Source organism: Salvelinus sp. IW2-2015, unplaced genomic scaffold, assembly GCF_002910315.2.
Source record: "Salvelinus sp. IW2-2015 unplaced genomic scaffold, ASM291031v2 Un_scaffold537, whole genome shotgun sequence".
Classification (NCBI taxonomy): Eukaryota; Metazoa; Chordata; class Actinopteri; order Salmoniformes; family Salmonidae; genus Salvelinus; species Salvelinus sp. IW2-2015.
Genome location: NW_019942569.1, coordinates 224,542 through 238,374, shown reverse-complemented (window position 1 = coordinate 238,374; position 13,833 = coordinate 224,542). Strand labels below are relative to the sequence as shown.

General features: G+C 38.2%; 1 protein-coding gene across 1 annotated transcript in view; it reads right to left on the bottom strand.

Moving 5' to 3' along the window:
- The window catches only part of LOC112068462 (uncharacterized), a 164,120-nt gene that overhangs the window by 65,559 nt on the left and 84,728 nt on the right, over positions 1-13,833 (bottom strand). Inside the window, 4 exon segments of the mRNA XM_070438164.1 lie at positions 4,468-4,479; positions 7,753-7,887; positions 9,273-9,394; positions 10,877-10,932. Coding sequence (XP_070294265.1) covers positions 4,468-4,479; positions 7,753-7,887; positions 9,273-9,394; positions 10,877-10,932 — 325 coding nt within the window.

The following is a 13,833-nucleotide window of genomic DNA, read 5'->3' as shown; positions in this document are numbered from 1 at the left end:
TATACACCAATATTATGTAGGAAGAAAATAGTAAAAATTTAAAAAAAACCCCTTGACATGAGTAGGTACACTACCCGTTCAAAGTTTGGGATCATTTAGAAAATTATGTCCCTTCTGTTTAGAGAGAAAAGCAAAATTTTCTTGCCATTAATAATAACATCAAATTTATCGGGAAATTACAGTGTAGACCAATTATGTAATGTTGTAAATTACTATTGTAGCTGGGAAACGCAGATGTTTTATGGAATATCTAATAGCGTACAGAGGCCCATTATCAGCAACCGATCACTCCTTGTTCCAATGGCACGTTTGTTAGCTAATCCAAGTTTATAATTTTAATAAAATATTGCTTTTTGTGCAAGAGGAACATTTCGTGATCATTATTTCAGCTCATGAAACATTGGACCAACACCTTTTTACATGTTGTGTTTATATTTTGTTCAAGTTATCATAAAAGGCCTTATAAAATACATTTGATTGATTGATTTCTACTTTTCCACAGCAGTAAGAGAAAAGCCTGAGGAGAAAGAGAGAGAGAGAGAAGAGAGAGAACGCGAGACGAAGAGGCCACAGAAAAATACCAAATATCTCTTTACCTACCCCAGATGCCATAAAGATAGCAAAGAACACAGTTCCTCCATTGTCAAAGAGATGGGTCACCTGCCAAAAAAAACACATATCTACATAACAATTTTTTCTTCAGTTCTATTCATTTGTAAACTGGTTAAGTAATCAGTCAATACAAAGATTTTTGCGATGCTGTGTTTGAATGATTTTTTTGTTGCTGAATCAATTTCCCGCATATTATGTGACTGCTTGCAAATTTCACCAATCAGAGCACAATAACCACAAAAACAAAAAACTGTCAAATCATGCACAATATTACACAGAAAACTTCTGATCTTCAGCACTCCAACACAGGGCTTGCAATATAACCAATCACCACAGCTTTTAGCAGCATGAAATGTTAAAGAAAGTGACACGTCAACACATGTCCCACCGTCAGTGCATATCTTGTGACAATTGGACAAAACATCTGCCAAATGTCAGAACTGCAGGGGAAAAAGGAAAGCAAATTCTAGAGCAGGGGTCAAACTCATTTTCACCGAGGGCCACATCAGCATACATGGCTGTCTCAAAGGGCCAATGTAACTTATAAATGTAATCGAAATGTAATGTAAAATAAATGTAAACTCCTCCTAATGGTTAAATGAACTTCATATTTATTAAACATTATTCAAGTGACAATTACATCTGCATAGGAAAATAGTATGTTTGCTTGTAGCTCTAACATAAATCCTTTTAAAGTTTGTCAGCTTATGAAACCCACATAACTCCATTAATGAAGGATCAACTGTCCAGATGAATAAAGAAAAATAACATAAAACTTAGCTGCAAAGAACATGTATGACACATGTAGATTTACAAAAAAGCTGCACACAGCGTGCACCCAACGTGATGTTTGATGACAAAACAATTTGTCTGCATACACACATTAAACCTTGCAACATAAATAATTACTCAGCAGCTACACAGAAATAATATGTAATCAACGAAAAAATACCAAAATTAGAGGTTGACTAGTTCAACAACTCATATTGTCAAGTTTTTTCGGTTAGGTCTTTGATGAGGAGATGCTGCCTGTCCTTGAAACACACCAAGTGGATTTCTCTCTCTTACTATCGATTGATCATGTTTGGAAAATAAAACACAAAACAAAAATGCAAGCACAATCATTAAATGCACACAGTTAACTGTTCTTCTTCTTGGTTGAATACATTTATTATATTTTAATTAAGTTTAAAAAAAAAATGCTTGCCTGTGTGTTTCTGACCAAGATGTCTGACACCGTTTCCGTTCACCAGTGTGTCCAATGTCTAGGTTTTAGCTCCTGTGCTGAGCAATCGTAGACACATGGAGGTTGGTCATCCGGGAGCGTGATCTGTGCTTGTTTGTGTGCAGATTTCATTATGAAAAAAACTGTGTCGCACAGATAGGCTCCCAACATGACAGAACACGGGCAGCATAAGTCGAAAGCTGTGGCATCCAAAAACCAGGAGGCAGCAGACTCGGTTAAAATCCTGGATTGTAGCATCCTGAAACTTTGCTTCAGGCCACGTCGCTTTGGAAGCTCAATTCTCCATCTGAAGTGTTGGGGTGCAGTGCAGACATCGGTGGTGAAAAGGATTGGCAAAGATGTCAAGCCAGACTGGTTTGCTCTGAAGTCAGGGAGCGCCGATCAAACTCAGTCTTAACCAGCTCAGTTTGTAGCCAACTGAGCACCATGAAAAGTCTCGGAAATGAGGCTGAATTGGCTCTGACAAACAGGAAAGTGACAAATGTCCTGTTTCACTTGCCACATCATAAGTCAAATTTACGCGGGAAAGCCGTATCGTGGCGCGACATCGCGTGAATGACTTGTTTGCGTCCCTGCAGATCTTCTTGATGCAGGCTGGGCGAGGATGTCGGTTATGTCACACAACACAGCAAGTCACCGACATCCACTTGGATCTGAAGTTCAACATGATTTTCCCTTTACTCTGCATGAAAAAGAGCAATGTCTTTCCTGAGCTCGAAAAACGCTTGAGGACTTTGCTCCTACCTCAGCCACCGCACTTCTGTATGGTACAGCACATCCCCGTGTTCCGAGCCCACTCCAGCAAAAACGCTGAACTGACGGTATCAGGCACGCGCCCGAATGAAGTTCACTGTTTTCATGACTGTGGTCACAATGTCTCCATCCCAGCACCTTCCACACAAAGCTTCTTGATGGAGAATGCAATAACGTTATCAAAAGGCGGTGTGACAGTTCATTTTTTGCATTTTCCCCTTCATTAGTCCAACCAAGCCCACTTTCCTCCACACATTGCCGGTGCCCGTCTGTAGTTATCTACCCAAGTTTGTCCCACTGCATGCATTTTTACTTACGACCTTCTCTACCGCATCAAAATTTCGTCCCGTCGTGCCCCATGCATTGCAGCACATCCAACAGCTCCTCAGTTGATAGAAGTCCGACTTTACGCCTCTAATAAAAATGATAAAACTGCGCGTTCCGTGTTATCTGTGCTTTCGATTCAACAGCTAATGAAAAGCGTGTAGCTGCGTGTCTCCTCGCCGCTGTGTTGTAAGATTTTCTGCTATTCCATTCACTCGTCGACGGATGGTGTTCTTGATAAACTGACAATTTTAAAAGTCTTCACTGGTCGGGACACACCTGCTCACAGACCTTCAGCATGCACTCTTCAAAAAACCTCCCTTCTGAAAAAGACTGGAAGTGGTGATTTCTTCAGCCACAATGAAGCTAGCTTTCACCGCGGCCTCGTTTTGGCTGTGGATTTCAGAACCAAACTCTGCTGCGACCGCAGTTCCTTTTAAGTTCTTGGGCATTGGTTGCTGTTCTTGAAGCTAGCTTTAGCGTACTTAGCTCCGGTGTTGGGTTCAAAATGTCGACGCAGATTGTACTCTTGACAACACACCGCCTTCGTAACACAAAAACAATTACCGGTCTGCTCCTATGAAGCGCAAACAAGTATTCGCCTTCCCACTTTCTTAAACAGTTCGCGTCTGCATCAACGTTTCTCTCTGCACATTTTGGGATCATTATTTATATCTTCAATTCCACTCGTTGCAGGACACTGCCGTGGCAGCGTATCGAAAGCTTGTGGGAATGGAGTTTTTGTCCAAAGCCACGCTCTTAATTTATTTTCGGGTGGTATTTATTTTTAACACTCAAAACTTTTCAAAGCCTCGCCGGGCCACATTAAAATGACCCTGGCGGGCCAACATTCTGGCCCCGGGCTTGAGTTTCGACACATGTGTTCTAGAGCGACTGCATAATCAATACTCTCATAAAAAAAATGTTTGCAATGACTGATCGCTTTTGTATAAAAGCCTCTTGGTAGACGGCATATTGGTTAGTATTACCTGCTGTAATGGCGCATTACTGCAAACATACAATATAATATCACAGCAAAACTAAATCTCTGTAAGGATGTCCTTTCAACCAGTTTTTCCCATTCACGTTCTTGCATGTAAAATAATCCACATCACAATCCACGATACGTTGTGGAGGTCCATACACCATTAAACCCTTCCAAATTGACAACTCTGACCTTGAGACATTCCAATATTTTTGTTCTTTCTGCCCTCTAATTAGGACTGAATTAGACCGGACACCGGTAGGTGTGATTCATTATCATGCAGAACCTAAAAGCAGCAGTGAGTCTGGACCTCATAGGTAAGATTTGAATAAAACCCTGGCAGTAACATCCCTTCATGACTTGTGCTCGCATAGCTTAACAATAACATGCATCAACTGTTTGTTGATTGATACTCAAGGACAGTAATAGTAATAGTTAACTGTGTGTGATGATACTCGGAGAGTAATATACTAGTTAACTGTATAGTACTTCTGGTTACTACAGTACTCTACACCTACGCCATACAGCATAGCATTCTTTTTTAAACCTGTTAGAAACTCTAATTCGGCTCAGGGTCTTACTAAATCTTCGAAGCCACCAAATGTTGTTGTGGCTAGCTAGCACTATTTATGTTGGCGATCTTCCCAAACTGTTTAAGAAGATGAGCATAATTGACCTTTGCCATAGACACAGCTATATATTTCACTCTGAGCTAACAGGTGGAATAAAACAAATAGAATAGAATCGAAACATAATAGAATAGAACAGATAGACGGAATAAACAGAAATAATAGAACAGATAGAACAGAATAGAACAGAATATAATAAACAGAATAGAACAGAATATAAGTAGGAACAGAATAGAACAGAATAGAATAGATAGAACGCATAATAGAATAGAACAGAATAAACGGAATAGAAACAGAATATAATAAACAGAATAAACAGAATATAATAAACAAAATAGAACAGAATATAATAGAACAGAATTTAAAAAGAACATAAATTTTAGAAGGTAGACAGAACTAGAAACAGAATAAATAGAACAGAATAGAAACAGAATAGAACAGAATAGAACAAATAGAATAGAACAGAAAGAACAGAATATAATAGAACCAGAATAGAACAGGAATATAATAGAACAGAATAGAACAGAATATAATAGAACATAAGTAGAAACAGAATATAATAAAATGAAACATTAAATAGACAGAATATGAATAGAAATAATAGAACAGAATATAATAGAACAGAATATAACAGAATAATAATAAATAGTACAGAATATAAACAGAATATAATAGAACAGAATTTAATAGAACAGAACAGAACAGAATAGACATAATAGAATAAAACAAATAGACGGATAGACAGAATAGAACAGAATTAGAAACCAGAATAGGAAAAATAAATAATTAGAACAACATAGAACAGAATATAATAAACAGAATTAGACAGAATTAAAATAGAACAGATAGAACAGAATAGAAAAAAAATAGAACAGAATATAATAGAAACAGAATAGAACAGAATATAAATAGAACAGAATAGAACAGAATAGAACAGATATATAATAGAACAGAATATAATAGAAGCATAATAGAACAGAATATAATAGAACAGAATTAGACAATAGAACAGATAGAAAAAACAGAATTAGAACGAATAAACGAAATAACAGAATAGAACAGGGGAATAGAAGAATAAGTATAATAGAACAGGAATATAATATAATATAATAGAACAGAATAGAACAGAGAATACATAATAGAATAGAACAGAATAGAACAAAATATAATAGAACAGAATAGAACAGAAATAATACAACAGAAAGAACAGGAATATAATAAACAAAAACTAGAACAGAATATATAATAAATAGGAACATAATAGAACAGAAGTATATAGAAACCAAAGATAGAACAGAATATAGATAGAACAGATATAACAGAATAAATAAAATAGAACAGAATATAAACAGGAATATAATAGAACCAGAATTTAAGAGAACAGAAACAGAACAGAATAAACATAATTAGAAATAAAAACAGAATAAACTGAATAAACAGAATAGAACAGAATAGAACAGAATAGAAACAGAATAGAAGATAATATAAATAGAACAGAATGAGAACAGAATATAATAGACAGAATAGAACAAATAAATAGACAGAATAGAACAGAATAGAAAATAATATTAATAGAACAGAATTATAATAAGAACAGAAACATAGAACAGAATATTATAATAGAACAAGAATAGAACAGGATTAGAACAGAATATAATAGAACAGAATATAATAGAACATAATAGAACATAATTTAATAGAACAGAACAGACAGAACAGAATTAGAACATAATAGAGATAAAAAACAGATAGGACGAATAGAACAGAATAGAACAGAATAGAAACAGAATAGAAAAATAATATAATAGAACAGAAAGAACAGATTAATAGAACAAATAGAACAGAATAAAAATAGAACAGCAAAGAAAAGATAGAAAAATATAATAGAACAGAATATATTAGAACAGAATAGAACAGAATTATAATAATCAGCATTAGAACAGAATAGAAAATTAATATAATAGAACAGATATAAATAGAACATAATGAACAAATATAATAAACAAATAGAACAGAAATGATAAGACAGCCATAGAACAGGAATAGAAAAATAAATATAATAGAAATTAATAGAACAGAATTTAATAGAACAGAATAGAACAAAGGAAACAGAATAGAACGTAACAGAATAGAAACAGAACAGATAGAAACAGAATAGATTCATGTCTAATTAATGACCTTTTGCATTAGACACCAGCTGTCACTTTGAGTTTCCAGGTGTTGCAGTTCTCGCTCACACATAGGAACACATGATAGTAGTGTTGGGGCTCACAGATCTCTTTACTGAAGGGACAGACATAGAAAAACCTCATTAACATTTTTGAATCAGACATAGAGATCAAGGACATAAAGAGTCGAAATGTATAAAGTAGGTTACGTGGTGTTAAGTTTAGGTTTAAAGTTGTTAAGGTTAGGTCTGTTAGTTTAGTGATGTTAAAGTTAAGGTACAGGTTACGTTTAAATTTAAGGTTAGGTGTTAAGTTTAGGTTTTAAAAGTTTAAGTTAGGTATGTAAGTGTAGGTTAAAGTTAAGGTTAAGGGGTGTTAAGTTTAGGGTCAAGTTTAGGGGGTTAGGCGTGTAAGTTTAGGTTTAAGTTAGGCTTAGGTTAAGTAAACCCTGTTTTCAAATCGCAGGGGCTGTATACACAACTGTCAGAGCAAAACAAATATCATTGTAAGTTGTGGGTGTCCTGACTGGCACCCTAAATCTCTATAGTTGCCATGACTTTTTGACTAGGCCATAGCCCTGTTGTGCACCTTAAAGGGAATAGGGTATCATTTGGGATAGCCTATAAGAGCTCGGTTTCAAAAGGAATAGGGTATCAGTGGATGCTATAAGGGCTCGGGTTCAAAGGAAGAGGGTATCATTTGGGATGGCTATAAAGCTCGGGTAAAGATAGGTATCATTTGGATGCCTATAAGGGCTCGGTCAAAGGGAAGAGTATCATTTGGAGCCTATAAGGGCTCGGTCAAAGGAAGAGATATTCATTTGGATGCCTATAAGCTTGGTCAAAGGAATAGGGTATCATTTGGGATGCCTATAAGGGCTCGGGTCAAAGGGAAGAGGGTATCATTTGGGATGCCTATAAGGGCTCGGGTCAAAGGGAAGAGGATATCATTTGGGATGCCTATAAGGGCTCGGGTCAAAGGGAAGAGGGTATCATTTGGGACGCAGAAGCTCCGGTGTGGTGTGTCCTGACTGACCTGACTTGGCTGGTGTCCATGGTAAGGAATCCGTAGAGGAAAACGAGGAGACCCACAAGAGCTGCCGGGATCAGCATGCCAGTGTACCAACCCAGCCAGGCAAAGTACAGCCCAATCTTCTCCCCAAAGTAACGCCTGGAGAGGAGAGTCCAATGAACAAGATAAATTAGCAAAAGCTAATCCCAACATGGTCGATCTTTAAATTCCGACCCAGCTGTATTTGCCTGGCAGTCAACAAGTACTTTTTAACAAACCAGGCAAGGAACAGGTGTGGTAGGGAACAAGTACCTGTAACCAACCAGGCAAGGAACAGGCGTAGCAGGGAACAAATACTTTGTAACCAACCAGGCAAGGAACAGGTGTTGTAGGAAAAAATACTTTGTAACCAACCAGGCAAAGGACAGGCATGGCAGGGAACAAGTACTTTGTAACCAACCAGGCAAAGGACAGGCGTGGCAGGGAACAAGTACTTTGTAACCAACCAGGCAAAGAACAGGCATGGCAGGGAACAAGTACCTTGTAACCAACCAGGCAAGGAACAGGCGTGGCAGGGAACAAGTACTTTGTAACCAACCAGGCAAAGAACAGGCGTGGCAGGGAACAAGTACCTTGTAACCAACCAGGCAAAGAACAGGCGTGGCAGGGAACAAGTCCAATAAAGGTTAGCAAAAACTCCCCGACATGGACTGATTCAATTGGACCCCCTAGCGGGCAGCAGGTACAGCGTTGGCCCAGTAACGGAAAGGTCACTGGTTCGAATACTCGAGCCGACAAGGTGAAAAATCTGCCGATGTGCCCTTGAGCAAGGCACTTAAGCCTAATTTGCTAAAACAACACATTTCACTGCACCTATCAGGTGTATGTGACAAGAAAACACCCTTATTTGACTGACAGGAAATAAGTCCATGAATTAAAATAAGTATATAATGCACATATGTCGAGAAAACTATTCATAGAAAGTAAAGGAATTCCCCCACATACAAGTAGGTGATCTTGGATGCACAAGTAACAATTTTAATGCATCTCACACCAACATTTTGTCAATAGACCTTCATCAGGGTTGAACGAGTCCAACGAAAAAGATAGACAAGCAAAAAACCTCCCGGCTAGGCGATGAACTTTAAACTGGACCTATTCAGAGTTACACCTACTGTACAGCTGTATTTCAGTTGTGTTAAATGCAGAGAAAATAAGTCCAATGAACAAGAAACCTCACAACTGGAGTGGACTTCTAAAGTTGACTTGTTTAGACCTAGTTGTATGAAATGCAGAGGAAAGAAGTCCAATGAGAAGACAGATTAGCAAAAACTCCCCGGCCCCCCGTGGTTGTGGGTCGACTTTTAAATTGGAACAGATCAGACCTAGCTACTCTATTTAATTCAGAAACGACTCCTGAGAAGGAAAGTTCGCCTGGGGTTTCCTGTGGAGAGGTTTATTCCTGAAAAATGACATGTCTGGAGCCAGAGAGGAGAGCCCAGGCTCATAATACAGACTCCACACACACACACACYAGTGGATACCTGATAAGGTCGAGAGGCTGGTACTTGTACCACATTCCCCAACGAGCCCACCTCTCGTACAGCAGGTGTCTGTGGTTCTGGGCACCGTGGGTCTTAATAGGGTGTCTGCTCTTGTATCCACCCTGAAAAAATAAGTACAGAACACAATTAACATTACTGGAAGACAGGTATATAGTGATGCCTAGCCTAGTTCATACTGTATGGTGCTGTAGCCAACTCTTCTATAGCCGTCCAGGGACAGAAACAGAAAACGCAGAGAATTCACACGAGTGAAAGAGACAGGTAAACGTATATATTGTATATTACTGGGAGACAGGTAGACACTAGCCTAATCCCATACTTTTGTATCCGCCCTAAAACAGAAGCAAAGAGCCTTATGTAACAGGTGGAGTTCTGAATAAATCAAAACCTGCCGACTACGCCACATGAAACACACCCAACAAGGGGTATGTCTAGACAGCATTTATACAGTGCCTTGCAAACGTATTCATCCCCCTTGGCGTTTTTCCTATTTTGTTGCATTACAACCTGTAATTTWAATTGATTTTTATTTGGATTTCATGTAATGGACATCCACAAAATAGTCCAAATTTGTGAAGTGAAATGAAAAAAATTACTTGATTCAAAACATTATAAAAAAAAGAAAAAAGAAAAGTGCATATGTATTCACCCCCGTTGCTATGAAGCCCCTAAATAAGATCTGGTGCAACCAATTACCTTCAGAAGTCACATAATTAGTTAAATAAAGTCCACCTGTGTGCAATCTAAGTGTCACATGATCTCAGTATATATACACCTGTTCTGAAAGGCCCCCGAGTCTAAAATACCACTAAGCAAGGGGCACCACCAATCAAGCGGCACCATGAAGACCAAGGGGCTCTCCAAACAGGTCAATGACAAAGTTGTGGAGAGGCACAGATCAGGGTTGAGTTATAAAAAAATATCAGAAACTTTGAACATCCCACAGAGCACCATTAAATCCATTATTAAAAATGGAAAGAATATGGCACCACAATAAACCTGCCAAGGGAGGGCTGCCCACCAAAACTCACGGACCAGGCAAGGAGGGCATTAATCASAGAGGCAACAAAGAGACCAAAGATAACCCTGAAGGAGCTGCAAAGCTCCACAGCAGAGATTGGAGTATCTGTCCATAGGACCACTTTAAGCCATACACTCCACAGAGCTGGGCTTTACGGAACAGTGGCCAGAAGCAGTTTTGCCTTGAAGAATGGGCAAAAATCCCAGTGACTAGATGTGCCAAGCTTATAGAGAGATACCCCAAGAGACTTGCAGCTGTAATTGCTGCGAAAGGTGGCTCTACAAAGTATTAACTTTGGGGTGAATAGTTATGCACGCTCAAGTTTTCAGTTTTTTTGTCTTATTTCTTGTTTGTTTCACAATAAAACATATTTTGCATCTTCAAAGTGGTAGGCATGTTGTTTAAATCAAATGATACAAACCCCCCCCCCCAAAAAAATTTTATTCCAGGTTGTAAGGCAACAAAATATGAAAAATTCCAAGGGGGTGAATACTTTCATAAGCCACTGTATTTTAATAATTTAGCAGACTCTCTTATCGAGAGAGGCTAACAATGTTCTCACCTCGTGCGGAGGAAATGCAGCCTCATATGTCCCATTGCCCAGTAACCTATTGATACCTACAATAGAAGAACAAACACACTTTAGCAGAAGCACTAATAGAGACTGGAAAAATAAAGTTATAATTCAAAACATATTTATTTCMCTTCCCAAGACTCAAACATTGCTAGACTCCCAATCACCATTACGCATCAGCCTCCAATGAGGATTCTATCTAAAACGTCCACAGTTCTAGTAATGATTATAATAATTATAATAATGATTATTATAATGCATTATATAAGAGAGAAGCTCAATGATGAGCTAGTTATGTTCGATAGCATTATCCCCCCCCCTGGTGTGGTGATAAAAGTTTGATTAGGTTCTCAGCTTCTTKCACTAGATAATTGTGTCCTCTGTTAATTTCGGACGGAGCATAGTCTCAGAAATCCCACACCTAAGGCTAACTGCATTAGCTGGGTATGCTGCTGGAACATTGTTAATTGTGGGAGGCAAACCGTCTCCCTAGGGAGACTAGGTGGAGTATGGTGGGTGTCTGTAGCAGGCTAGTCACAGTATAGCCTGGAAAACAAAATGAGKGGTATACTACAAAAACAGGATCAATGAGTTAGCCAGGTAACTTTAATAAACAAACAKAAATCATTTTTGAATTTTCTGATTCATTAAAAAAGCTAGACATTAGACCATGACCATGTCAAGCGCATCTTTCTAAAAAAAAAAAAAAGTAATTTCATAATATTTTGGCAAGTTAGCTGGCTAACTCCTTGGTCYTGCTTTGTAATATATCCCTTTGATATGCTTAGTTTCAGAGAATATCAGCTTGATCACTAGAAGCTGTTGATCTCTTTAAGCGGAAGTGCACTGTACATAGGCCTACGACAGACTCCCTTTAGCCATGGAGAGATAACACTCTATTATCAATGGATGAAACGCTGTGACAATGCAGCATCGTTACCACGGAGACGACCACAGACACATAAGATCACAACGGTCAACAAGCAACACTACACGGAAGGACAACAGAGTAAAACAACACAATCAACATAGACATTTGTATTTCATTTTTATGTCTCACTTTAAATAATAAACTGTGTTGATTATTTCAATGGAGATATACTGTATTAACGTGTGTCAATGTGTCACTGTATGTGTCACTACAGATAGTACGGGTCTCTCTTGTACAAATACATTTTTATCTCAATCAGACTAACCTGTATAAATAAAGAAATGTTATATCAATGAGACTAACCTGTATAAATAAAGAGATTTTATATCAATCAGACTAACCTGTATAAATAAAGAGCACTCTCCTTCATGTAAAGAGATTAAACATGTATCCAAAGAGATTTTAATCTCAATCAGACTAACCGTATAAATTAAAAGAGATTTTATCTGCAATCAGCACTAACCCTGTATAAAATAAAGAGATTTTATCTAATGAGATAACATGTTAAATAAATATCGTATGCAAAAATATGAATAATCTGAAGTAGAAAAGTGTATATATTGCTACGGTATCCAAACTGTCTGAAAAGGTCATTCTAAAGTCAATAAGAGACAGGGATGTCAACAACATTAAAGTCCAGACCGTTTCTACTGGCTCTCTGCCAGGATCTCTGCTACAAAGAGTCTCAGTTAACAGGGGCTGGCTCTAAGGATCAGTTAGCCTTTAGATCAAAGTCAATTCGAAAAGATACATAGGACGGAGGGGATTGTCCTAGTCAGATTGTATCAGATTATATAGGAGAGGGGTGACCTTGGTCCTAGATCAGTTGTATCAGATTATATGGAGAGGGGTGATTTGGTCTAGATCAGATGTTTATCAGATTATATGGAGAGGGGTGATTTGGTCCTAAGATCAGATTAATCAGAATTTTATAATGGAAGGAAGGGATCTGATCCTAGATCAGATTGTATCAGATTATATGGAGAGACGGTGACCTGGTCCTAGATCAGATTGTATCAGATTTTATGGACAGGAGGGATCTGATCCTAGATCAGATTGTATCAGATTATATGGAGAGACGGTGACCTGGTCCTAGATCAGTACTYCTACTCTGAAGACAAGACAGATTTTGAATACGGGCCCAAATGATGCCACCATCACATCACCAACACAGATACGCACCTTCCCAGAAGCTCACAGACTGAGAGATCAGTCTCCGGTCATGGTGACCATAATAATTTAGTAGAGACTCACAACATAGAGGAGGAGCTGTTGAGACAATGGAGGACAGAGGACGTAACTAGCAAAACGCTCTAGACAGACAGAAACACTATAGTATAATGGTGGGGTGTAGGGGCTGTCCTATTGCGGGTTATATTGTGTTATATACAGACAGACAACACAGTGGCGGACACGTAACTAGAAAAACGCTCTAGACTGAAACACATTAGTGGGGACTGGGGACCATTTTATTTTGGGTTTTAAGGGTTAAGGTTAAGGGGACCTCTTGCAATATATAAGAGACTTCACAATAACAAGTGCTTTCTATCATATGAAAGCATGCTTTTACTGTACACACAAACAGGTTAACATACAGACCGATATTAACAAAAAGAGGATGGACATGGACATGGCACAATACATGGATGGATGACAGCCCAACTATCCATGGAGGCAAGGCAACCTAGCCTGATCTTCCATGCAAAGGGTCTAGCCTGATCTTCCATGCAAAGTGAAAGCTTTTATAAACGCTAATATAACTATGATATATGCCGCTTAGCAGGCACTTTTATCCAAAGTGACTTACAGATTGAGGGCATTGTTGGTATCTAGTCATATTTTTGTTTAACGTAGTATCTACAAGTACCTACTAGTATCTAGTAGTCATATATAGTAGCAGTATCTAGTAGTAGTATCTAGTAGTAATATCTAGTAGTAGTATCTAGTAGTAGTATCTAGTAGTAGTATCTAGTAGTAATATCTAGTAGTAATATAGTAGTAATATCTAGTAGTA